Source organism: Watersipora subatra, chromosome 3 (assembly GCF_963576615.1).
Source record: "Watersipora subatra chromosome 3, tzWatSuba1.1, whole genome shotgun sequence".
NCBI lineage: Eukaryota > Metazoa > Bryozoa > Gymnolaemata > Cheilostomatida > Watersiporidae > Watersipora > Watersipora subatra.
The window spans coordinates 51,052,551-51,078,485 of NC_088710.1; the positions used below are offsets into that span (position 1 = coordinate 51,052,551).

A 25,935-nucleotide genomic window follows, 5' to 3' on the forward strand; every position below is an offset into this window, starting at 1 on the left:
TTTGGTTTGACCAATTTTATTTTTAGTCATTCCAAATATGAGTGTTAAACAATCAATAAATAGAAGGATAATTTATAGCAGGTTCAGACAGGTGAACTGCATGTAGAATAGTGTATTTAGTGGTGATGCAGTTGTGTATGCTTATGGTAAGCTTGTTTAAAATATAATAATTTGACTCTATGTTTGGAGTCGTCTTCTTAATGAGCCAGTTCAGATTAATAACAAGACTCAATATCAGTCTACAATGTACTTTGGCTGCTCTTAGCTCTCAGGTGTAACCATTCCAGGTTACAGGCAGTAACATACGTACAAGGTTTCATCTGCATCATAAAAATTAAAACTAAACTATTAAAATTTTTATTTAATACTTTAATAAAATGTAATGTCAGTGTTTAATAAAAATGTTTTTGTTATATGCATTACAGTGTTTGCATATTTTTGCTTTAGAATGTTATAGCAAAATGTTATAATGCTGTATGCAACTCCAGTAATGCTTGAATGAATTAAGACAAATCAGTATTTTGCTACATATAAAGAGATTTGAACTGCAGCAACGCACGGATACCTAATTCACACAGCTCATTCCATAAGGCTGATGCAATGCGTGTTTGATACTTGTTGAGACACGATCAAGAAAAGCATGACCAGATCATGTGGACTCACGTAATCACCAGATCATGTGGACTCACGTAAACATAGTTACCTATGCAGATGAGATCCGTTGTAATTGTACTCTTCATGCCAGCAGGATAAATGCTTATGTAAATTAGCAATTATCATAATTATATGATTAATTGTTAAAAGAGTATATTGAAACTGAGAGGAAGCTGGCTCCATGCCAACAAAACAGCGGAAAGCCAAATATCAAGCAGCTTAGTCATTCTCATGACTAACATCCTTTTTATAGACAGCAATTAGTATGGAATGAATATGTACATATTAGTAGGGCTGGTTAGATTTGTGATATTTATAGCATTCGTCTAAATACATGGTACATGACTTGAGTTTAGCTCCACATGTTTTGCCCTACTGTGTGAGCAATTCCTTTAACATCGAGTATGATGTCTGCTTAGCTTACAGCAAGCAGAAGCTGTGAGCATTTTATAAGAGCCATTGATGTACAAACAATGTCTGTGTTATCTTGGCTGGATCTTGGTGATCTTAGGTGACTAGAGACATGCCCAGTTGCAGGAAGCGATTTAAAGTTGGATGCCATTCCTGTCATCACTAATGGCCTTTTTTGGGATTCGAACTCCAACCTGTTGCTTGATGGTCAGGTGCTCTAGATCACTATTACTAGTACTACCACTCATAACTCGACACTGTCTTACAAGCTCATTGGTTTTTAATGGAAATAAAATTTTACTGTTATAGATTTGCTGCTCGTCACCCACTATCGGGTTTTGTCATATTTTACAATCAGAAATGGCATTTTTAAAATTCAATGAAACATTTCAAATTTTGACAGCAGTTTGTAGTGTCTCGAGATTGATAAGGTTACAAAAAATAGATAGATGTATACATGTAGATAGATATAAAGATAGATATATATATAGATATAAAAATAGATATATAGATAGATATATAGATAGATATATAGATATATAGATAAATATATAGATAGATATATAAATATATAGATAGATATATAGATATATAGATAGATATATAGATAAATATAAAGATAGATATATTGATATATAGATAGATATATAGATAGATATATAGCTATATAGATCGATATATAGATATATATATAGATAGATATATAGATAGATAGATATATAGATAGATAGAAAGATAGATATATAGACAAATAGATAGATATATAGATAGATATATAGATAGATATATAGATAGATATATAGATATATAGATCGATATATAGATAGATATATAGATAGATATATAGATAGATAGATATATAGATAGATAGAAAGATAGATATATAGACAAATAGATAGATATATAGATAGATATATAGATAGATATATAGATAGATATATAGATAGATATATAGATAGATAGATAGATATATAGACAAATAGATAGATATATAGATAGATAGGTAGATAGATATTAACTTTATTTACACTGGTCAATGCCGTTTTGAGCAAATTAGACTATGAGACAGAAACAAACAAAAAATAGTAAAGTAAATTATCTATTAAACCATGTGCTGTGTCAGTAAATTAATATTGAAAGAAAAAACCTGTTTCTGCATAACGTTGTTGAATAATGTAAATTGGCAAGATGTTGGTGTTTGGTATAAGGTGTGAGGTTTTTATGAAGAAGTAGGAATGTAATTGTTGGTCAGGTATACCTATTAGATACTTTATTGGATGTATATTTATGTTCATCGGCAGCAAAGGGGCTCTTGCTATCTAGATGTTAGAGGATAGTTTGGCTAAACAGCTCAGAAAATATTTTGTGTAAGCTTTATAATTTATCGTGTGAAAGATTATAGACCCTCCATTCTTCTGTAGGTATGAGTAGAGCAAGGCAGCACTGACATAAAGAAACCATGAAACTGACCAAGTACGACATGTATTTATTTCTGAGAATTGCCACAGCTCTACTTTGAAAGGCTAACTAAAAATATTTATCAGAAGCTCAATACAAGCATACAAACATAAATATATGTAAAGATTCAACGGTTATAAAGATGTGTAATTACGATGACTGGGCCTGGAATTGCACTTAATTTAGCTAGAAGGCAAACATGTTTGGCCATGCTTTTACAAGTGAATTTTATGTGTACTCAAATATATTGAGGCAACAATAAGCCCTGCACCGCTGACGTCTGGTAAAACCACACATCTTTTACATGACGTATTGTTGTTCGCCTTGTGAACATTCACATGTAACTATGATGGCTAAGCTATGCTCTTACTGCAGAGGGTTTGTATGCAGTACAATCATATTACATGCAAATCCATTCTTAACAGGCTTTTAGTTCTACACTTTCTAGATAGAGGCAGTACTAGTTCAAAACTACTATTAGAGATTTTCTTAGCAAACAGTAAAAACCACAGCATAGCTTGGAAAGAACTAAAACTAAAATGACTTATTTTTCAAAAATGTTTCCTATAAAATACATATTATCTAGAGAAAAAGTTCAAAACTGTTGCTCGTGTAGGTTATTATACTCTAAGCTTTTCTGGCGTAATATGGCATTTTGTCAGCTAATCAGGTTTAGTTTATTGATATAATGCAGGTAACTACTCTTTTATTTTACCGAGAGTAGTTTCATTTGGCCATTTTCTATTTTACCAAGCATGACTAAAAGAAGTACAATATATGTAGTTTGATTACCAGCATAAAAATTAACTTCTGCCCTGAAAGCGTGTCAACTCTTTTAGGAGCTATTGGCTCTCTGTTCCATGTCACATCAATGGCAATCAACCTGTCTAGATTAGCTTAGCGAATCTTAAAAACCAGTAGTTTCAATTACCTACATATATGTCTAATTAAAATGAACACCAAAGTGTTCTTCATACATCAAAGGCCCCGTCTCTTAGACAGAACAATGGTAAAAATGAGCCACAGTTTTTTGGAAAAAGTGTGATTATGCAGTTATCATTTTTCATAATGTGACATCCGTTTCATTAACCATAAGGGAATTTGGCAGTATAATTTCAGTTAAAAACTTTTCCAACAATGTAATGATGTAAACCACTAAATTAATGAGCATCTATTTTTTTAATAAAAATAGTTGAAAAAGTTTCTCACATGGATTGAGATGGTCGAGACGTCTGATAACCAGACAGCAAGTTTTTATAAACGTTCGATAATCAATGTAGAAAAAATTAATGGATAATGGAGCTGGCCATGGAACGATCCCAAAGTGAAAATTTGCAAAAAAGAGGACATTTTGTGCTGAGTGTTAACACCTTACTGAGTTACTTTTTGGAAAATGGCACAAACAATATTTACTTAGACAATATTAGACTACTTATAATCTTAGACTGCAATCTCTTACTTTCCATGTTTTGAAAAATTAATTACAGTCAAGCCTCTATGTATGAAATTAAATTGTTTCAAGATGTGCTTCATATTCTTAAAACTGGCACAAATATTACAATAAGAAAGCACTGTAATTCATGTCATTCGGTCAATGGCTCGATAATCTGGAATACGCTTTATAATTACTATAGGTAATTATAAAGCGTTATTCCAGAGTTATAAAAGGTTAATAATTACGAATACCATTAAAACAAATACATTATATAAAACTATATAAAAACTAAATTAATAGAAGAAGAAGCAAGAAAAAAAGGTTTTTACTGTTACTTTATCTTACAGACACCTGAATGGAAGTTTAGATTTCGTAGAACATAAACTTATAAAAGAGGTGATGATGAAGATATGTGACACACCATACTCTAACCGAGACCATACTCTAACCGAGACCATACTCTAACCGAGACCATACTCTAACCGAGACCATACTCTAACCGAGACCATACTCTAACCGAGACCATACTCTAACCGAGACCATACTCTAACCGAGACCATACTCTAACCGAGACCTTACTCTAACCCCGAGACCATACTTTAACCGAGACCATACTCTAACCGAGACCATACTCTAACCGAGACCATACTCTAACCGAGACCATACTCTAACCGAGACCAAACTCTAACCAAGACCATATTCTAACCAAGACCATACTCTAACCGAGACCATACTCTAACCGAGACCTTACTCTAACCGAGACCATACTCTAACCGAGACCATACTCTAACCGAGACCATACTCTAACCGATACCATACTCTAACCGAGACCTTACTCTAACCCCGAGACCATACTCTAACCGAGACCATACTCTAACCGAGACCATACTCTAACCGAGACCAAACTCTAACCAAGACCATATTCTAACCAAGACCATACTCTAACCGAGACCATACTCTAACCGAGACCTTACTCTAACCGAGACCATACTCTAACCGATACCATACTCTAACCGAGACCTTACTCTAACCCCGAGACCATACTCTAACCGAGACCATACTCTAACCGAGACCATACTCTAACCGAGACCATACCAAGTTTAAACTAACTCTTAAGTACCTTATGTATTATCATATTTTTCAGCTATTTTTTATTTTCACCGATCTTTTCACTTTCACACATAAATATGGTGCTTCAAGAAACTTTGAACATAGTATGAGTAAACTTACTCTGGATGTAAAGTCAAATAGGCCTACTGCCCTTGCATCAAAACAGTTATAAACTTCAAACTATATGAAATATTTAATTTTATTGAACTGCGTTTGTTTTACAAGGAATGGTTGGTATGCGTCAAGTGAATCTTTTACAATTATGGCTATTAAAACAGTATCTTGAAACTGAGATTAAGCTGGCTCCATGCCAGCAAAGCAGCGGAAAGCCAAATATTAGGCAGGTTATTCATTCCCCTCGACTTACATCCTTTTTATAGACAGCAATCAGTATGGAATGAATATGCGCATATTAGTAGGGCTGGTTAGATGGTGATATTTATAGAATTCATCTAAATACATGGTACATGACTTGAGTTTACCTCCACATGTTTTGCCCTACTGTGTGAGCAATTCCTTTAACATCGAGTATGATGTCTGCTTAGCTTACAGCAAGCAGAAGCTGTGAGCATTTTATAAGAGCGATTGATGTACAAACAATGTCTGTGTTATCTTGGCTGGATCTTGGTGATCTTAGGTGACTAGAGACATGCTCAGTTGCAGGAAGCAATTTAAGGTTGGATATCATTCCTGTCATCACTAATGGCCTTTTTTGGGCTTTAAATATATATATATATATATGCATATATATATATATATATATATATATATATATACATGTATATATATATATGTATTACATACACTGTATATGTATATATATGTAAGCTGCATAGCTCATCAAATTTGTGATTTGAGCACTTTGGTATCAGCACATTGACTTTCTTAAAGTCTGTGAGGCAACTTAGTTGTTTCATGGCAGGAAGTCGACTCTCATTGGCAATGGGATTGGTCTCCCTTGCCTGCTTTCAGCGCTCTGAGCTGTACTGATGAGGCTTCAATAGCCGAAACATTACTGTCTGTAGCATGAGTATATGTATATATATATATATATATACTGTCTGTAGCATGAGTATATGTATATATATATATATATACTGTCTGTAGCATGAGTATATGTATATATATATATATATATACTGTCTGTAGCATGAGTATATGTATATATATATATACTGTCTGTAGCATGAGTATATGTATATATATATACTGTCTGTAGCATGAGTATGTGTATATATATTCTCTTTTTACATTTTTAAAATTGGCAAGGTGGCTGCGCTGCATAGTGGTTAGCAAGCCTGTCGGCAAAGCTGTAATTAGGAGTTCAAGTCTGGTGCGAAGTGGGTTTATTTGTGTGTATTTTACTGCTATTACCGGACATACGACAGTCAAAGAAACACTTAGATTAATATACATGTGTATACTAGCCAAATTCTCGGCGCTGCATGGGTAATGGAATACTTACCTAATGAATTTGAGTAAGTTACATGGAAAGCTAAAACTTTACTAAAACCTTTACTAAAACAATACCCGCGTTTTGGGCCAGCTTAACAATCGTTAAAATAAAGCAAGTGCATTAAGCGTGTGTGTCTTAACCGATGTAATGACTATTTGCTCAATGAATCCATGCCGACTGAGTGCATTAAACAAAATGGTTAAGTTCGCTGCCTCTAGATTTGGAGGTTCCGAGATCAAATCCATTGCCGCGCGGGTTTTTCATCGAGATTTTAATTGCTATAACTGGATACAGGGTTTTAAGAAAGACAAACACTGAGATTTATATATACATACATATATAGATATAGATGAATTAACTGTGTTTAAAAATGCCAAAAACAAATATTGTAACAAAGGCAATAAGAACGCGCAGGTTATATGCTAGGAGCTCTACGTGAACTAGGAATATCACAGAATATTCTGGCATTACATATCTGTTTGCAAGCAGTTGCTGTTACCCCTGATCAGATCTGAGTTAATGCTCTATCTTAACAATCTAATTTGTTGCATATTTACTGCTTATTTGCTGTCCTATTCCCGCTGCCTAAACTAACTGTAAGTACTAGCAAGTTGCTCTTTTAAAGAAACTATTTGAAATGTCATGGGTAACAAACTCCTATCTTTGTTAATAATGTCATGGGTAACAAACTCCTAACTTTGTTAATAATGTCAAGGGCAACAAACTCCTAACTTTGTTAATATTGTCATGGGTAACAAACTCCTATCTTTGTTAATAATGTCATGGGTAACAAACTCCTATCTTTGTTAATAATGTCATGGGTAACAAACTCCTATCTTTGTTAATAATGTCATGGGTAACAAACTCTTAACTCTGTTAATAATGACGAGGGCAAAAAATAAACAAAGAATATGACTCCAATTATCTTTTTTGATCTTGACTAACCTGTAATCATGTTATCTTTCTGTTGCAGAGGACAATGTCTAGAATGACAAGTAGATGAGAGTGTTGCAAAAATAGGTTTTGCAAAACCTGTGCCATTATAAATTTAGAAGAAACTTTGATGGCACTAAACGGGAATGTTATACACTTCTTTAATACTACTCTTAGCTTGTAACTAACTGGGTTATACAGCTCATTCTTGGCAGCTTATTAACAGTAATCAAGCAGAACTTATTCAGATTTGAGAAGAAAAAGATCTTTTTTAGCGAAAGCTAGAATACTAGCCTCAATTCCTACTGCTTTACAGAACAAAATGCTGTTAACTACTGAGAGTTACTGCTGACATTTATAGTTTGTGTGCTTTTAATTTTGACCAACTTTACATATGATAGAATATTTTTCTAGAAGCGATCTTATAAAGTAGACAGATCAGAGCCTGATAGTGTTGAATCTTGATAAGCTTTCTTCTGGCTGAGTAATCTTAGTACTCAGGCCCGTGCTTTCTTTCTTCATAAATAAAATCTTAATAGTGAATGAATTTAACGTTTTGATTATTTCATCTTAAAGTACTTCAATTTAGTACTTTTTTCATAGCCCTGACTGCAATTTACGTATTATCAATGTCTCCATCATTCTTGATTACTGCTTTTATAATTTTAACTCATGATTTACAACGAGATAATAATAATAAATATATGAAAAGTAGCAGAGAGCTTTCAGAATGAATTACAATAAATATTAATTACCTGAAAACATGTACAGCAGCAACAATGCACTACCATATTTTCTTGATAGGTTACCTTGAAGAAATGACGCCAAGCAATTCCCACATTTTTATCGGTTTTTCTTCCTCATCAACAAATTCATCGTCTTCAAGTTTAAATATACTACCAGTGCCAGGGCCCAGTCCGATGACACAATATCACCACTGTGCCAACAAAAGCAACTTCCGACCTTACATTTTACCAAAACGACAAACAACTTTGCTCGACAATTTTACTAACGCTGATGATGACTGGACTTGTGGAACGAGATGACGCAGACAAACTTTATTAAAATAACTGCTGACCAAAACCCACAGACTATGACTACAATGACCGGCCATGAAACAATGACTGATATAGTGACAATAGACAGACCAACATTTACGGACTGGGCTCTGCCGCTATTTCATTTTTGTTTGTCTTCATTTATCACATCACTATTATAACAAATATATTCATTCTCAAACCTCACACTAACTTAAGTAATCTTGCTTCAAACCTTTATCCGTTACATACTTCATAGTATCGATGCTAATTACTTACACTGTACTTCACGAATATATATATATATATATATATAAATAGTATTAATCTAGATACTTAAACTCTGATTTATCTACCTATCTATCTACTATATATATCTACCCATCTTTCTATCTGTCTATCTATATATCTACCTATCTGCCTATATATCTACCCATCTATCTATCTATATATCTATCTACCTATCTGCCTATATATCTATATATCTACCCATCTATCTATCTGTCTATCTATCTATATATCTACCCATCTATCTATCTATATATCTACCCATCTATCTATCTGTCTATCTATATATCTATCTACCTATCTGCTTATCTATCTATATATCTACCCATCTATCTATCTGTCTATCTATATATCTATCTACCTATCTATCTATATATCTACCCATCTATCTATCTGTCTATCTATATATCTATCTACCTATCTGCTTATCTATCTATATATCTATCCATCTATCTATCTGTATATCTATATATCTACCCATCTATCTATCTGTCTATCTATATATCTACCTATCTGCCTATATATCTACCCATCTATCTATCTATATATCTATCTACCTATCTGCCTATATATCTATATATCTACCCATCTATCTATCTGTCTATCTATCTATATATCTACCCATCTATCTATCTATATATCTACCCATCTATCTATCTGTCTATCTATATATCTATCTACCTATCTGCTTATCTATCTATATATCTACCCATCTATCTATCTGTCTATCTATATATCTATCTACCTATCTATCTATATATCTACCCATCTATCTATCTGTCTATCTATATATCTATCTACCTATCTGCTTATCTATCTATATATCTATCCATCTATCTATCTGTATATCTATATATCTACCCATCTATCTATCTGTCTATCTATATATCTATCTACCTATCTGTTTATCTATCTATATATCTATCCATCTATCTATCTGTATATCTATATATCTACCCATCTATCTATCTGTCTATCTATATATCTATCTACCTATCTGCTTATCTATCTATATATCTACCCATCTATCTATCTATATATCTATCTATCTATCTGCTTATCTATCTATATATCTACCCATCTATCTATCTGTCTATCTATCTATATATCTACCCATCTATCTATCTGTCTATCTATCTATATATCTACCCATCTATCTATATGTCTATCTATATATCTACCCATCTATCTATCTATATATCTACCCATCTATCTATCTGTCTATATATCTATCTACCTATCTGCTTATCTATCTATATATCTACCCATCTATCTATCTGTCTATCTATATATCTACCCATCTATCTAGCTGTCTATCTATATATCTATCTACCTATCTGCCTATCTATCTATATATCTACCTATCTATCTGTCTATCTATATATCTATCTACCTATCTATTTATACTTATATATATATATATATACAATATATATATTATACGAATGCGCTTATCTGGCAAATGCATTTGGCAATTTAATATATAACTTAACATGAATTAATTTGTTGATGTTTTATAAAATTTATAATTTTTTTCAAAATACAAATCAGAAATTGGAAGTGGAACAAAACCTATCAGAGTTTGAGCAACTATAGCCTGGGCATGGCTCTCGTGGAGATTGATCGTCTCTCTCCCAATCCCCCACGAGAGCCATGCCCAGGCTAGAGCAACTATATGCCAATGTAAGACTTGTGCTTTGACTTGAGCTTAAAAGGGGCTATTTTGTCTTAATTTATGAAATTATTGGCAGCACCTTGTAGTATATGAAATTTGTCCTCTATCAAATGATATATAATATAACAATTGAATTCAGAGTTGCTGGAAGTGAACGTTGTTAATTGGTGATCGTAATTAATGTTGTGGTCTCTTCATTAGAGTTTATATAAAATGATGTGTTTATTTGGAAACTAGCGATTTTGTTTCCGGCTTTTGTCTAGGTACTTTGTGCTACACGGCATTAGACGCGACCGTCCCATTAACGTATTTTGAACCTAGGATACCTGCAACGACCAGATTTAAGCGGATATTACGTAAAATAGCCTTCGATCATTACATTTATTTGCTGTTGTTTAACTTTTGTCAAAGCAGACTTCATCAAAAACAATGCATACTATGTATACAACGCTTCACGTTAATCCTTCGAGCGCAGGCCGTGATGCAACAGAGCCAACCGGCGGTGTTCAGAGCGCGCAGGCCGTAAAGCAGTTCAAGTAACCGGTGTTGTTCAGAGTAACACTGTATTTTACCATCATGTCTGGTGTTTTACAGCGAGTACAAGCTTCAGCTGTAAAGGTAGTTATAGGCATATTTGACATAAATATGACACTGGTTGACTGCCAAAACGTGTTTAATATTTTTGCATCTAGTATTCATTAATCATAAGACGGAATGCTTGTATTATCGGGCATTGTATTATTCAATCTCTGTCCTGTAAATTATTGGCTAGATTTATATTAACTTTGCTAGCGCATATAGTAAAGGGAAATTGCGTTTGTTTTAAACACGATTTGTCGTACGAACTATTTTTCCAACATATTTTTTTTCATTATATGTACTTTTCCATGTGTAAATTAATTCGTCTTTATTTTACAGAGCCTTTATGGCCAGCTCCGACTTCTTCATTGCTCCAAGCCTCTTGCCAGCTCCGTACCGCTTTCTAAATTTGAAGGGGACAAAAGTCTAGACTATTCACAGTATGCAAAGAATGTTGAAGTGGTTAAAAAGAGGTCAGGACAGCCGTATAAAACTTGCACTGCCTAACAGTAGTTTTATTATTTCGTTGTAAATGCCCTGATGCTTTTTATCATTTCATCTCACGAAAAGGCTACAGGTTTTTATTCCATATAAGGTTAAGTTTTAGCTAGAGTTAACCTGCTAAAAAAATTCTCATTCATTTCGAGTTTAAAATACATGTGCGGTAAAGCCTCAATCATTTGTTGTCAATTACGACTACCTTTTTTCTATTGAAAGTCAATATGCTGTGGTTCTTGAGCAACCTGCAGTTACAGCAACTTTTATAAACATCTATTTTGTTTGTGTGCCATCTCTACTTATTCACCCAATAGGCTATCTGAACTCTTATAATCAAATATGGGGAGAGATTTGCCAGTTAGAAAACATAATTCAAATTGTTTGTCATAATTATTATATTGATTACTAGACTGGGTCGGCCACTCACATTGTCCGAGAAGATTCTATACGGCCATCTAGATGACGCGCAGAATGCGGTATGTCAGTACTTATATCCATAACTTTATGAAACCAAATTGGAGTTATTAATCACAATCTTTCCATGCAAGCCTCTTGTTTGCTTATTATAATTAATTTTGCATAAACTACAGTCTGCAAATAGTGTAAATTAGATTATTATGAATGAATTTGCATGCACATTTAGTAGCGAAAGAAGGTGTAGCACTAGTAACAATATTTCTAATTTATGCCAAAACTTATTGTACATTTTTTTCCTTCGCTGGTGTTGCATGAATGCGAACTGCAATACAGCCAACTATGCATTTTCATAACAGTGTATAATCAAACCTTGTTGATACATCATATGTATGCAGGTCACCTATACATTGTTTGGTTCTGTTGTGTGAATAATATAGAACAGTGTTTTATATCTTTCTTTTTTGTTTTAAAATGAACCATAAAAAGACTAGTCCAGATGAGCGTAATGGAAAAAATCACGAAGCTTTCCTTAAAATTAAAACAACAAACGGTAAAAAAACATGAGCAAACAACTTTCGATCAATACTTTAAAAAGTCTACAAAGTAGTTTAGTAGTTACTGTCAGGAAGAAAGGGATGCAAAAAAGAAAGTCTTAAAAAGGTAAATGTTGAAAAGCTGGTCGTTATAATTGAAGATAAAAATTTTCAAGTATGCAATATGGAACAAGAAATATATGTAATTTTAATTTAAAACAGTTGTAGTATAGTTTAGACAAGCTCCTTATCTCTATCCTCTACCTAAACAATGTCCGTTTCCTGAATCACCAAGCTACCCCTTCTCTATTCCAGCACTAAAGTAACAATAAAATTCTCTCTTTACTAGTTGTTCATTTTATTTCTTGCATTCAATTTATTTTACGTTTAGTTTTTTTTGCATATATGGTATTTTAATGCTACATGCACTATGTAATTAGCCAAACTATATAGTGTATCATTAAGTCTTGACCTTTGGAATTACCAAAATATGATTTATTTTGGTGGCTGTGTGGCAAGAGTGTCAATAGAATATCTCAAGTAAAATGTTTGGGCTATCACTAGGATATAGTGAGAGGGGAGTCCTACTTGAAGCTCAGGCCAGACAGAGTGGCCATGCAGGATGCGACCGCCCAAATGGCCACATTACAGTTCATCTCTAGCGGGTTACCAAAGGTGGCAGTGCCTACCACCATTCACTGCGATCATCTCATCACGGCTGAAGTCGGCGCTGCTGATGACTTGGCCACTGCTAATGACATCAATAGAGAAGTTTATGATTTCCTCGCATCAGCTGGGAACAAGTATGGCATGGGCTTCTGGAAACCTGGCAGTGGCATAATTCATCAGGTGATGTTGGTTCTTTTGCAACATGCTCTTTATCATGTTTGAGTTAGGTGCCAAGCTCTCCCAAGATATAAGTAATCGGTCATGTCTGCTTACTGGCTTGTATGTTCAAAATATAGTGAGTTTTAATAGGTTGTGTTGGTCATTGACATATGGGCAAACTATTATGTTTCATTAACATCGTCTAGCTTTGCAATTCATATGTCCTGTCTGATACTGTGCCAAAGCAATAACAGTGAGGGAATTGTCCTCTCTCTCTATATTGATTCGGCATATGTATTAGAGCTGCTTGACCTATATCAAGTTTAGCATGGCATCATCAGGTGTTGGATGTTTTGGAGGTATGGACATTCAATGTATTGTGCTATGTACATGTTGTTAACCTTCTTGGCATTTGTCTGCTTATATCCGAAGAATAGTTTCATAAAAGACACTTTGGGTTGCAGATTGTTCTGGAGAATTACGCTTTTCCGGGTCTGCTGATGATAGGCACTGATAGTCATACACCCAATGGAGGAGGACTCGGAGGCCTGTGTATTGGAGTAGGTGGTGCTGATGCTGTCGATGTGATGGCTGGTCTGCCGTGGGAACTGAAGTGTCCAAAGGTAGAGGTCTTGAGTAAACTATATCAAAAGGCAGTCAAAAGCAATGTGGTGTCTATGCACTTCTATTCCATATTCTCAAATATGTTAACATTGATGATCTAAAATGATGACACTAAAATCACTTTGTTATCTAGGGGCTTCTTGTTCAGCTTCCCTTTGTACTGAACTAAAATCTTATGCATAGGCTTTATTCCCTTCACTCGGTAAAGAAACTTCAATGAAATGGCTGAAATTCATTAATTAGATTGATGTCATGCGCCGGCATCTCTTATTATTTGTATGCAGGTGATTGGAGTCCGACTCACTGGCAAACTAAATGGTTGGACCTCACCGAAGGATGTCATCCTCAAAGTAGCTGATATTTTGACTGTAAAGGGAGGTACCGGAGCTATTGTTGAGTATTTCGGGCCAGGAGTTGATGCTATCTCATGTACCGGTCAGTTTCTCATCATAGAAGTTGTCTTTACTTGTTCCCTTGGGTAACAATAAATTCAATAATGAAATAGCGTCACATTCAGTGTTACCATGGAAGATGATGAACTGTGTAAATAACTATTATACATTTTAGATTTATTAAACTAATGATGATCGTAAAGTATTGGTTATTGAAGCAGGTTATAAGGTTCTCTGCTCATATTAAGTTTGGTCATCCAGGTGGTTGCTTATGGTGGGGTGCTGCAGATTTATTTATTTTGCGCACACAGATTTTTTATTTAAAAATTTCTAAAAGTGTTTTAGCTTTCATTTTACTTTCGTGGCTGCTCATGCTTGCTTTTTAGTTCTAGCATTGCATGCGTGGTTTGTCGCTACATGAATGACTCGTTACTTTACACTATCATGGCATATGATTGGTCAAATGCCCATTGAAAATACATGTACTCATTTTTTTGCCTTGAGTCATTTGGTTTGGTAAATAAAACATTTGATACTGCATCTACTCAAGGCATCATTTCATATTCGATTTGTTGAGACTTATGTAAGGGTCTTGACTGATGTATTAATGTGTTAATGATATCTCTCTAACTGGCAGCTTCTATAACTAGAGAAGGTCACATGTTTGCAGTTTTAGGTTATTCCAAAGGTTTGCAGTACCTTTGAAGTTTACAGTTTCTTTTTTAACTTTAATTTGAAATGGGTAGATTACAATGACATGGCACTCCTGCTGTCTACAGGCATGGGTACTATTTGTAACATGGGTGCTGAGATTGGGGCCACCACATCTGTTTTCCCCTTCAACAGCCGAATGAAGGACTACCTGTCAGCGACCAACAGATCAGCAATTGCTGCTGAAGCAGAGAAGTTTAAATCTGTTCTCCTTTCCTCTGATGCTGATGCCCAGTATGACCAAATAATTGAAATTAACCTTGACACGGTGAGTAGACACAGCGAGTAGGCACGATGGGTAGATACGGTGAATCTGTGTAACTCAATCCAAAGTGAGACTGAATGCATACTCTGTATCATGGTACAGAGCTGGGTGGGACGTACTTGAGAGTTGTATAGGTTCTTAGTAGAAATACCTGGTGCTCAGGTGAGTCTTGCCTTCGACTTATAATGTGTGTATCTATTAATCAACATAATACAGTGTATGTATCTTTGTTATATGGACTCGATTTAATACCAGTGCTCCTATTATAGTGGTAATTTTGTATTTTCGTATATGTATAATTAGCAACTTAATCAGATATGAGAAAAAGCTGAATATAGAGAAACAAAAACATCTTTGAAGTATGTCAAAGCATGTTGATTAAGTTTCACAAAGATAAGGGACATGGGAAAACACTAATCTATCAAACAACCAACAAAAATTAATAGTTATGCATATTGAAAAAATACACAAATTTAAAGTATACAGAGAAGAAATTATTGTATATTGGCTGTTTCTTCTCAGGATCAAATGTAGTAAAGGTTTGGGATGTCGGAAGACTAAATAAGTTACTTGTAACATTGTCATGTTTTATGAAATTCAGCAATTAAAAGGGCAAAAGTAATCAGTAACCATAACAGAGAACTGCAGTAGTCTACAACTTGTAGATCTACATGTACCAGTTGATATCTGTTGCTTGCAATTAACCTGCGATGATCTTAGCTTACGTTGCAATTTGTTGGAGCTTTCAAGCTTTTTATTCATTCTAAATTTGAAGGCATATTTTCATTTTATAACTATATTTAACAAGGTTGCATAAAAACTCATTGCAATCATTGATAGGTTTGTCACAGTCTGCAGCCGCAACTCGTTTTTTAATAGAAGAGAAGTTACGAGTTTCGATTACTGTAAGCCGAGTTCAGATTACCAAATTACCAGATTATCAAATGATATGCTATAAATCTGCAAGTGTATCGGTTGTAAAATAAGAATAATCTAACAAATGTATATTCAAGAGCAAGTGATATAAACAAAACCATTTTTATAATACCATCAGAAACAAAAATTGACATTTTAAAACAAAAACGTTTGGAATGTTTTTGTTTTGGAACCATTTCATATTCTTCTGGTTGTTCAATACCTTCCGCAGTGTCTTCTGACATCAAATCCTCTTCTTCACAGCTGAGCTAGTCGATATTAGCATCCAAACAATTTAGTAACAGAGCAAAACTTTTACGGGATGCACTTTCAACTATGTACACGTCGTATACATTTCTCACACAAATAAAGAGAAATCGCTTGTAATCAAATAGCCTCAAAATTTTAGCCTTAAAATACATAGTATTTTAAGGCTAAAATATTAATGTTTTATTCTATCGCAAATGCGAAGACTTTTTTCATATACATCGAAGTATCAAGACCATGTGAAACATGAAATTACTATTAGCTTGACACAATTTGTAGTTACTTCTATGGTGTTTCATTCAGAGTTTTAACGAGAATGTCATAAAGACTTGAAGTTGGAAAATGGACTTCGATGCGAACAGAAACAACGAACGAATTTATCATTTTTGGTGTAGCGAATCATTATTAGTACGGTTTTGTGGACACTTTTCTACTGATCACTTGCTATTATGGGTTCATAAAGGTCAAGAATGTCAAATAGTGGCGATCAAATAGAAGTGGTGTTCAAATAGAGGTGGCATTCAATTTAAGGGTGGCACTTTATTTTTCAACTCTTCTACTATAGTAGCGCTTAAATAGAGGTGGCGTTTAAATAAAAGTGCCGGTCAAATACAGGTTTTACCTTACTTATACTTATTTGTATGTATACATACTCTTATCAAGAAAGTAGCAGATCTAAGAAAGTAATAAATCTAGTTTTAGTAACGACTATTGTACCGTCTGTTACTATTGTAGTTGGAGCCACATGTGAACGGACCCTTCACACCAGACCTTGCCCATCCTATTTCCAAGCTTGGAGAAAATGCTAAAAAGAATGACTATCCCACAGATGTCAAAGTTGGTAAGTCCAGTTGCTAGATCAAATAAATGGCAGTTGCCTCCCCATGAGGTATTGTGTTGGATGAGTGGTACATTAACTGAGCATGCTTTGTAGGCTAAATGCTGATTATTATCTTGGTGCTAGTCAGATGTTGGTATATTTTGTGTTGGTAGGTTTGATCGGCAGCTGCACCAACAGCTCATATGAGGACATGTGCCGAGCTGCCTCTGTTGCTCGTCAGGCACTCGCCAAGGGAGTGAAGGCAAAGTCGGAGTTTGTTGTAACACCAGGGTCAGAACAGATTAGGGCCACAATACAGCGAGATAATCTCACTAAAGTGTTTGAAGACATCGGCGGAATCGTGCTCGCCAACGCTTGTGGACCATGTATTGGCCAGTGGAACAGGTGAGGAAAAGATGAATATATTTGTTAGAATTATTAGAAAATGGAATTAGTTTGTCAAAAGTGTTTCTTTTTTAAAGTCAAAAAAGTTACCATATTGAAGTTGAACAACTTGAAGGCATAGCAATTGTTTTGCTGAAATATAGAAGTTAAATGTAGGTCAGGATATTGACAAATTGTTACATTTGTTAGAATACATCGAAACGACAACTATTTTAACAAGTTTAAAAGTACACGCTCAGATTTTATACAATGTTATCTGGCGCAGCTGGTACTAACGTTGTCATTTCCTAAAATAGCTGCAATAATGCTACCATGCGTTACTTTTTGACCTCAAGAAGTTTTGTTAGCAAGGATTTACGGAGATGGATTCTTAGCTCACAGCGGTTTTCATCTTTGCCTAAAAATTTGCAATGCAAGCAATTCATGTGCGATGTTTATACCGTTTGACAGGAAGGATGTAGCAAAAGGAGAAAAGAACACCATTGTAACCTCATATAATCGTAACTTCACCGGTCGTAATGATGCTAACCCAGCCACTCACGCATTTGTAACATCACCCGAGCTAACAACAGCTCTTGCCCTTGCTGGTGACCTGACCTTCAATCCTTTGACAGATGAGCTCACTGCTGCCGACGGTTTGTATTGTCTACTCTCGTCTGTCTAATAGATGCTGGACGTATTACCCTGTTGCAGACAGTTTTAAATCTATTCAACTTACTGCTTGCTTTCAGTAAATTAACCCGCTTTATAATGTGTGTTTTTTTCTGAGTCATTGTAGCTAGATACTTACCATTCCTCTACTACATAAAGATAATTTTGCATTCAGGTTCAAAGTTTAAGCTGGAGGCACCGTCTGGAGATGAGCTGCCTTCTCAAGGCTTCGATCCTGGAATGGACACCTACCAGGCCCCCTCCAACAGTGGTGAGGTTAATGTGGACCCTCGCAGTGACAGGCTGCAGCTACTAGAGCCATTCGCTCCTTGGGATGGAAAGGATTTAGAGGAGATGACAGTTCTTATTAAGGTACATATCTGTTTCAATGTATCGAGACCAGCTCATGGTAAAGTTCTCAGACATACCCGTGTAAGAAATGATCATTGTCGTTAGTGAAGTCTTATGGCAAATCTGTTGATAAAAAATAGTGTTTAGCAGAGATGGGCGCTCGAGTTAACATGCTTGCTCAAGTAAGCCTTACGGCTCATCTCACAAATTAATTGAATTGAATCAACTTTCTGGTATCTTTTCCTGTAAAATTGAATTGACTCGACATATCTTACCAGTAAGAATTGAATTGGTTCATTACTGTCACCATAGACGAATTAACTCAATTCTCTATTTTCAATAAGCAAAACTATTCCGAGTCGAAATGCACCAATGCTTCCCTTTATTATTATTAACTCTGATTATTACTGCGTTGATGGAAAATCCATTACGCACAATGGTAACCTGGAGTAATCGAAGATGTCAGTGCAGTACAATGTTGCTGGCCGCACACGTTTCCACATGACCTTGAGATCACTGCGTATATTTTATTGGTTGATAATATGTACTGCACGCTAATATATTATAGCTCTGTGGTTTGCCTGCGCACTGACAATAAGCTTATTTATGCCATTTTTATTGCGGTATAGTAATTCTATTGCGCATACACACTAGTCATCCAGAAAGGTATGTTTATTTTTATGCTGATATTGTCTTGCTTATATTCATTGCCAATGCTTATATTATCATTATGTCAAACAAAAACGAACCAGTTAGTTTTTCCTTTACTCAAAAATCGCTGCGTAAAACCGTAGTTTTCAATTTTTCATTCCTAGTGTAGGATGGATGAAAATTGTAAGCAGCGACCTAAATGTAAACCTGCTAAATCCCTTCAACACTGGACCTAAGATATTTCTCATCACTACATTTTTATATTAGAGAATGTGTTTCTGTGTTTTGGGTAAAGCGCAGAGACGATAGCATTTTTCTTTTGCAGTCAGTTTCACTAAACTACAAATAATACTAAACGTTCTTTATGTTTGTCAAATGCATTGGTTCTTCTGCAGAAATTTTTACTGATTTTAAAAAACTTCAAATTAAAGTTCTATGACAGAAACTCTAGTTTTTACAGCAAAAATATCGAGTGTATGTCGGCAAATTGTTGGCATGACTTAAGTCTATCCAAACAAGCAATGAAATCTCTAGTGAAAGATTGGATACAAGTATTTGCTGTGTAAACAGTCAAGGGGCTGAGCTAATGCTTGTAGATAAGTTAGTGATTGTAGTTTATCGTTATTTTGATATATTGTCATAAGTCATTTTTTGGTAAGAATTGATAGATAATTGAATTTGACTATTTGGTAGAATTGAATTGAGCCGGTTCATTAAAATTAGGATAGCTACAGAATTGAGAATTGAATTGTGGTGTTTTGCGGTGAATTGTAAATTGTATCGGTTCTTACACGACCTATGATGCAAAAGAATTGGGACTTTAATTACTAATTTGTGATGAGAATTGAATTGAATCGAGTCATTTTCAAAGCCTTATAAACATCTGTGTTGTTTAGCGCTTTTGCCTGACGCATTAGATCTGTTTAGTGGTTGGCTTTATTATTGTTGCACTATTTTTTATAAATAATGGCTCAAATATGCTACTTATAAAAACTTAATTCATGCAGTTTCTTCAGGAAAACTTGTTAAATGCCAACCAATTTTATAATTTTCAAAAATCCAAAATTGATTTTCTTCAACCTACAGCAAACTGTAAAAAAATGTTAGCAAATGTATTACTTCAGATAAAGGCCGTGTCATTGCATCAGTGTTGTGTACTCTGTTTTTATCAGATCCTTGGTGTTTCCGTCATACATATCCAGCTGCATATATCATTGTTGGGAAGAGCAAGTGTAGAAACAACATAAATAGTATCTATATCAGGCCTGGTTGGTGATAATGATAGTGATAGTGATAATGTGATACGAAGGTCACTAGCGCACTCTATAAACAACTCCCATAGGGAGTGCCATTTGATTTTATGTATTCCCGCATCTTTCTTAGCTTGACTTTTACGCCTTTTCCTGTTTTGAGAACAAACGCTCATTCCATTTCTGTATGATAAGGGTGTTGTGATATAGGCGTGTGTAATATATCACTGTGTAATATGTGTATGTGGTTGGATAGGCTGACATAGAACATCAAGTTGTTTTAGTATGTACATGTACATACTAGAACATCAAGTTGTTCTAGTATGTACATGTACATACTAGAACATCAAGTTGTTTTAGTATGTACATGTACACACATAAATCTAATTTTAAATGACATTGACTCTGTGGGTTTATTATTGAGTTTTTAAGGATTTTTTGGCATTTGTTTTGGTTTTTGAGATGAGCCATTTTAAAACATCTAAAATTGTCAAATTCTGAAAATCAAAGAAAAAGATTCAAAAGTGGTTATTTCTAAAAGCTGATATTTTTTGTCCGAACAAAATACATATTCTAATATATCATATTACAAGTAAAATTGTGGTCACATTTTATATTTATGGTGGGCTTTCTTAAATTCCATAGAGTGCGAGGTATTGGCGATTATGTGGTGAAAGTAGGTTGAGGGTTCGGTTTATTGCTTGTGCGAGATGATCATTTGTGATATAACGACACCACGCGTATTAGGTGTTGCCACTACTTCTGATTGGCTGTTACAGCTCTATAATTGTCAAACGAAGAGAACACTATTTGAAATTTAACAGAATGTTTCGAAGTGGAATACGATCATAATTTTTACTGTCCAAGTTATTATTCGACAAGTCGACTATAAGTAAATTATAGGCTAGTTTACATTCAGCTTGGAAGGGTGCTTGCGGGTTCTCTACACGTGCTATGGAGGAGTACGGGAGACAAAATGTAAATGGGTTACACAATAAGAGTTTGCTTGGTCCTATGCATATTCATAAATTGGGAGTTATCTTCTACCTATTGCTTTCAGTGACACGAGCCTGACACAGCCTGAACTCTATTAATGGCTGATAAATGAATTCATTAAAGCATTTTTATCATGCACTAAATGTGTTAGTTGAAAGGCGATCATATGGGTATAGTAGCTTGAAAACATGGAGTATATACAGTATGAAGATTTCGGGCCATGATTTTTGATGATGCATTTATACACATTTGCTTATTCACTGCCAATGGAACCTCTGTTGTCATGTACCCCAATCAGGGTAATAAATACCACATTTCCCTTGAGAGTTATGTGATCAGAATTTGAATGCCTCATGCCTCCCCAACCGCCCACTCCCAGGCATAAGCAATCTAAAAGCGCTGTAAATTATTGTAACGAGTATCCTAGCCTTCTAGTGCGTTGTGGAAGATTGTCAGGTGTGTTGATAAAGTACAGAGAATATGTATGTGCACAATTATTCCTAGACATTGGAAGGCGGTCGATTGGTGCAGGTGTTAGAGTGTCTCTCAAGCGGAATGTCATGAGTTTGAGTCCTGCTGAAGGAAATCTTTTACCATAAGTTGCTAACATTAACCCTGGCTTCAGACGTACAGACAGACATGACTCCTATAATAATAATAAAGATAATCTAGCGTGGCGCTAAGGAATCATAGACTCTCTAGGCACAAACCATATTTTTGTCTTTACTACAGTTAATATAAAACGGTAGGTTGTGTTAGCCGTGTTAACCGTGTTCAACAACCTAAAATTTGCTGGTTCCTAGGCTAGAGGCAAATGTACCACAGATCACATCAGCGCGGCTGGACCTTGGCTGAAGTACCGCGGGCACTTGAGCAATATCTCCAATAACTATATGATCACTGCGACCAATGATGAAAATGGAGAGCTTAACAAGGTCAAGAACCAGGTGACTGGAGAATATGGAGGTGTTCCCGAGACAGCCCGATTCTATAAGGTATTCTTAAGCTATACAAATAAGTAGTTCTAGGTAGATCTTGTTTACTGTTTATTCTTGCAGTGAGTTCAGTGCCTGAATAAATATATCTGCTCTTCATTAACTGAGACGGCTGTCACAAAGTATGTGTACAGGAGAACCTCTACTTGTTATCACTTTGGCTTATGAATTTGTACAATGTAAATCAAATATTTGATTCTGCATCCATTGTGATTTCCAACATACAGCATTCTAAGTTTTTATTTAAACATGAAGTTTTCGTAATTTGAAGTATTGAGGCTGGTATAAGTTTAAAATATAATAAATTTAACAAATACATAGCTAACGTATAATACACTTTAAACTTACTGTCCGTAGGTTAGAGTAAGTTGCCTGGTGTATTTCCTTCACCTCTTCGTCTGAACCTACATATTGTCTAATTTACATCTCTGCTTGGTAAAAAACAATAAATACCTTTTGTCTTGATTTTTTTTATTAACCTTTTCATTGCCAGATAGTGATTTGTACCTTTCTCCACTCTAAATTTGGCTCTTTTTTCTTTATCAAGCATCATTATATTTGACTGAATAGCAAGCAAATTACTGTGTCAAACCACAAAGTTGGTCTTTGCTTCCTAGCACAGTTATAAATCCTAATGAATTTTAATGTATCGTCATGGAAGGCAAGTAGCACACCAACAATCTGATTGCAAAACATTTCACTTTTGTAAGTAATTTATAAAAACCTTTCTAATGCCAAAAAACACCTTTAACCTAAACTCCTTTAACCTAAACTCCTTTAACCTAAAACCTTATTCATTACAAACAATTTATCAACTGTTTAAATTCAGTTACTGATTGCAGCTGTTATGTCCAGGTTTGATGTTCATAAAAGCACCATTATAATATTTAAATGATTGACTTTTGATAGTCTGCAACTTGCCTTGTCACATGACTAGTTTATAAAAATGCAATGAAATTCACTTGCAAAAACTCTATGGACCTTTACTCTAGAAAAAGCATAGTATTTTAACTTTTTAACACTAAAACTTTTAGCATAAACCAAACAAAATCAACATTGAAATCAGAGTCTCACGTCTCCTAGTCATTAGAAACTGGTAAAGGTATATCTAGCCTAAAATTCCTATTTACTTGAGAGAAAGTGTATCAAATTTCATGAAACTGATTTGATGAGTTTCTAGAGTTGTTTGTATAATGCAGTTGTTTTAGTGTTATGCGCAGTCACCTGCAATATTTATTAAGAAGTTATCATTGATTTTCGGGCTGTGGAATAAATTGCAATGTATGGCTTTGGGAATACTTGCTGCAACATATGGCAGTTTTAATGTACGAAGGAGATCTTGGAACAAATTATCTTCACATGGAATGTTTTGACTGTATTGCTTGTGAGACTTGGGAGTTGTTTTGTTTCTAAAATGTAGTATTTCCTTGAAAACTCTGGTTAGTTATTCCTACATGTATATTAACCTATAGTTACTGGTATGTTATCTTATGCTTAACAAGCTAACTTAATAGACAATGTTTTGCTTCAGCCAGTATGTTAAAACTTGCTCCTACAATGTCAGTGACGCAATCTTTAGCATTACAGTTTCAAATCATGAATACTAACAAAAATGTATTATATTCTATCCAGTCGAAAGGCATTTCATGGGTCGTGATTGGAGATGAGAATTTGGGAGAAGGAAGTTCAAGAGAACACGCTGCTCTGGAGCCTCGTCACCTCGGTGGCAAAGCTGTTATTGTGAAGAGTTTTGCTAGAATTCATGGTAAGGCTCAAGCTTGAATGCAGAGAGAAGGCAGATGAAATTAACCAATGTTACAAAGAAGTTGTTCTAAGTTTTGTGTTAGGATTGTAGTCTTAATGTTATCATTATTATTATTGCAGAAACAAACTTGAAGAAGCAAGGCATCCTACCTCTGACATTCTCTAATCCAGCTGATTATGATAAAGTCAAGCCTGATGACAAAGTTTCTATAACTGGCTTAAGCAACCTCACACCAGGGCAGGTGAGTTTGATTCTGATGAACTATTATTTTCAGTTTAATGTAATTCTATAGTATTTATCCATTGCTTTGTTGCTTATTTTTAAAAACAAGTCTAAACATGAAAATTTGCTTCGTCAAATTTAGTTTTACAAAACAATCGATGGTTTTGTTCTTCTCAACACTTCCTTTCTTTATATAGAAACAGAATTGATCACAATTTTCCTACTCGCTAGTGAATTGTTAACATCATCAATATTACTGACATTCAAATATTGTTTAATACCTGGAACCTGCATCATACCTACACGATTTTATCATTCGGTGCTATGTTCCCCGTAGCATGAGAACTATGTGTTTTATTATTTCTTCTTTAGCCCGTAGCCTGTACACTGAAGCATGCGGATGGATCATCAGAACAGCTCACTTTGCAACACTCTATGAATGAGTCACAAATTGAGTGGTTCCATGCAGGAAGTGCTCTAAACAGAATGAAGCAGCGGGCATGAAGGTGCCACATGGAATGCAATGATCTTTATCATTATTTACAGAATGCACCTTAATAGTCTGTCACGTTGTTAAGTCGTTTATCAATGACTCCTTCCTCCGGTATTGTCTTGTTTTTGCTGCCATCCTATAATATAATGTTTGTGCATCCATTTTTATAGTTGAATTGATTTATGGGAGCTTCAAATATTTTGTTAACATTATTTAATAAACCGTCAAGTAAGTAGTTTGTTACTCTCGTCTGATGGAATCATCTGTGTAAAGTATAATAGAGTATTATTAGGACACACCACTAACATCAAATAAGAGACTACAGCCGCTTGTTTAGTTTTGTCTGAGAGCTACAGACGAAACCTAGATAATGACCATTAATAATAAATCATGCAATTTGAAAGGTGTGAGTCTTCGGGATTAGTAAACAGAATAACAATGAGTATGAAAAGAAAGTATTAATGCAGCAATCAATATGTATTCTCCTCTTCTATCACTCGACTATTAAAATAGTATGACATATGCGTAATCAACCAGGCTATACAGTGCTGTGTGCTGCCTGTAAATGATTGTGGTGAGCAAAGATTATCTTCTCCATGGGTGAGAGACGTGGCTCAACTTTTAGTCAGACGATGGTCGACCGGTGAGTTGCTTTACTAGCTCTTTCTGTTCATCTATTTACTCTTATCTGCACAATTTTGCTAAATCTCATTTTGCACACAAATACACGCTGCATGCTCATTTCATCATCTGTGTGTATCTTTGGTTCCCCGTAAGGGTGATGAGCCATTCGAAACAGGTCAATTAGGTACATTTTTGTGTTTGTTTGAAGAAACGTTATTAAAATGGA

At 34.8% G+C, this 25,935-nt stretch overlaps 1 protein-coding gene across 1 annotated transcript; it reads left to right on the plus strand.

Annotated features, from left to right (window-relative positions):
- The first annotated feature begins 10,937 nt into the window (after positions 1-10,937).
- Positions 10,938-25,320, plus strand: LOC137391952 (probable aconitate hydratase, mitochondrial). Its single transcript, XM_068078528.1, has 15 exons — positions 10,938-11,075; positions 11,376-11,509; positions 11,944-12,010; positions 13,049-13,333; positions 13,777-13,935; positions 14,221-14,371; positions 15,108-15,307; positions 17,222-17,327; positions 17,480-17,711; positions 18,162-18,346; positions 18,538-18,734; positions 22,414-22,605; positions 24,238-24,370; positions 24,490-24,611; positions 24,965-25,320. The coding sequence occupies exons 1-15, from the start codon at positions 11,034-11,036 to the stop codon at positions 25,094-25,096; spliced, it is 2,337 nt and encodes a 778-aa protein (XP_067934629.1). The 5' UTR covers positions 10,938-11,033; the 3' UTR covers positions 25,097-25,320.
- Positions 25,321-25,935: the final 615 nt, after the last annotated feature.

Coding starts and splice junctions, on each gene's coding strand:
- LOC137391952 (XM_068078528.1), top strand. CDS start 11,034: ATGTCTGGTGTTTTACAGCGAGTACAAGCTTCAGCTGTAAAG. Junction 11,076..11,375: donor TACAAGCTTCAGCTGTAAAG/GTAGTTATAGGC, acceptor TTTATTTTACAG/AGCCTTTATGGCCAGCTCCG. Junction 17,712..18,161: donor TGTATTGGCCAGTGGAACAG/GTGAGGAAAAGA, acceptor ACCGTTTGACAG/GAAGGATGTAGCAAAAGGAG.